At 40.4% G+C, this 2,166-nt stretch overlaps 1 protein-coding gene across 1 annotated transcript in view; it reads left to right on the top strand.

Annotated features, from left to right (window-relative positions):
• Nucleotides 1-528: 528 nt before the first annotated feature.
• The window catches only part of LOC107096466 (mediator of RNA polymerase II transcription subunit 26-like), a 9,428-nt gene continuing 7,790 nt past the window's right edge, over nt 529-2,166 (top strand). Inside the window, exon 1 of the mRNA XM_015393128.1 lies at nt 529-833. Coding sequence (XP_015248614.1) covers nt 762-833 — 72 coding nt within the window. The 5' untranslated portion in view covers nt 529-761. The remainder of the gene's footprint in view (nt 834-2,166) is intronic.

The following is a 2,166-nucleotide window of genomic DNA, read 5'->3' on the forward strand; positions in this document are numbered from 1 at the left end:
TATATATATATATATTTTTTTTATAAACTTTATTAGAAAAAGTTTTATAATACATAAAGAAGTACAATTTTCAGTGAACAATCACCAGGGGTTTGAGCAAAAGAAAAAATAAAGTAAAATAAAAAGTAATTAAATAAAAGTAAAAATAGCAATAGGGTTAGGGATTACATAAATACTTTAAATTTAGAGCATAAAGTTATAGTTTTAGCAGCCTTTTTATTATTGGAGGAGGACAATGTAGAAAAATAAGTAGTTGCTTCCTTTAAAAAAGAAATTCATGAGGGCTTAGTCACAATAATTTTACATTTGAGGATATAAAACGTGGCCAACAGTAACAAAAGATTACATAAGAAGAAATGTTCAGAAAGGTATTTTTTATATTTTGTGATTCCAAATAAAACATCTTTAAAATAAGGGTCAAATTTATCATATTTTCTGTTAGTTCTTTATGGATGTTTACATGACTACGTAATGACGTCACGGCGTAGACTTGGTATCCCAGCATGCAGCAGGAGGCCGTTCAGAGATCCCGCAGCTGGTAGTTGGAAGAGCGCCGAAGCGAGCAGGAGCGAACGGCCAGTAGAACTCAGACATTTCTTCCTCCATGTGAGATAAACTGAGCCGTCCACCTCGCAGGCAACAGAAAATATGCTGTTCGGGCGCCCGATGTGTTCCGCGAGCGAATTTTGAGTCTTCACCGTGAGCCTGCTCTCATTTTGGAGGATTCCTCCCTCCATCCTCCGGATCGCAGCAAACAGGCAATGACAACGGTCTCAGCAACCCCGCAGCAGATGAAGGACCGGCTGCTGCAGGCCATTGACAGTCAGAGCAATGTGAGGAATGCTAATGCTAGCTTTAGCTTGTTTATCTAGACTGTGGCTAACGCGAGATGGCAGTTCGCCGAGTGGCTTTTATAGGATTGACTTATCTTTTTTTAAAGAGAAAATGTTCAACACTGTACCCCAAACCGACTGCTCTATTGTTTCAGACAAAACGACACGAGCGTCTGAGTTGACAGCTAGCTTTCGAGCTAATTTAGCTGCAGCGCTGCCTTGATTAGACATCTCCCGTTACATACCGCTAGCATGCTAGCTGCTAGCATAGCCTTGATATCACGGCAACTTTGGAACATACAGCGGCGAGAAGCGTCACAATCCGCTCATTTTACTTAAATCTAAGTTGGAAGTCCTGCAACAGATCCGGGATATCGTGTGAGCTGCAGATTCTGGACTTCGGCAGGTCTAAACTGGAAATTAGCTTAAATGCTAAAGCCAGGTTTTAGGAAATAGTCGGGTCCTTCCTCCTTAACTAAGTTGAGTGCTAGCCGTAGCCTGTTCGCCTAACACAGGTATGTCTACCAGCTCATGGAAACAAAGTCCATTCAAAGCTTATAATCTTTTTCCTCTCGTATAGAGTCACGTGCTAAACACTTTTATACAGGTTTATTTTCAAAAAGGGCAGGATTTTGGAGCTGTCACTTCTGTGTCACCACCTTTGCTATGCAGCTTCGCTCTGCCTCTGAGGCATAAAGCTGAGATAAATATGATCCTTTCTTACTTTTGCAACTACACACAACCTGGAGGGATAAAGGATGGTCCAAATATTTATTGTTTTCTGTTGCTGAAAGGTTTACAGTAATGGGTTTTGTTATTGCTGGGATTAGTAACACTAACTATGTGTTCTCCAATCAACCTTTCTTAGAGGTTAGTGACCAAATATAAGTTGATCTGTTAGTAAGATTTTAGTTTGCTTAAGATCGTAAAGTCGTAAAGCAGAGTTAAATGCAGCGCTACTTTTAGATGTCAGGTGACAGCAGAAAGTAAAGTTGCTTTAAATTGTCACAGAAACAACCCCTGGGTAATGGAATTTACATTTTCATTGACTTTCTCATCTTAAGGGCTGTGGATGCTCCCACAGCAGTGTGTCGCAGTTAGCTTGTCACAGGTATGATGCAGATATTTTTGATTTATGCCAAATATTGAAGAATGGTCTGCAATATGTTATTCAACGCTATAATGCAAGAGGGACGATCACCAACTAGCTAGGATTGTGGGTGTTTGTGTGTCGGTTTGACAACCTTCCTCATCCAACGCCGGACGACACACAAGCTACGTTTACATGGACACAACTAATCGGATTGAAGGCCTGATCAGATCAAAAATGTTT

The sequence above is a fragment of the Cyprinodon variegatus genome, unplaced genomic scaffold (genome assembly GCF_000732505.1).
Source record: "Cyprinodon variegatus isolate N-32 unplaced genomic scaffold, C_variegatus-1.0 Scaffold625, whole genome shotgun sequence".
NCBI lineage: Eukaryota > Metazoa > Chordata > Actinopteri > Cyprinodontiformes > Cyprinodontidae > Cyprinodon > Cyprinodon variegatus.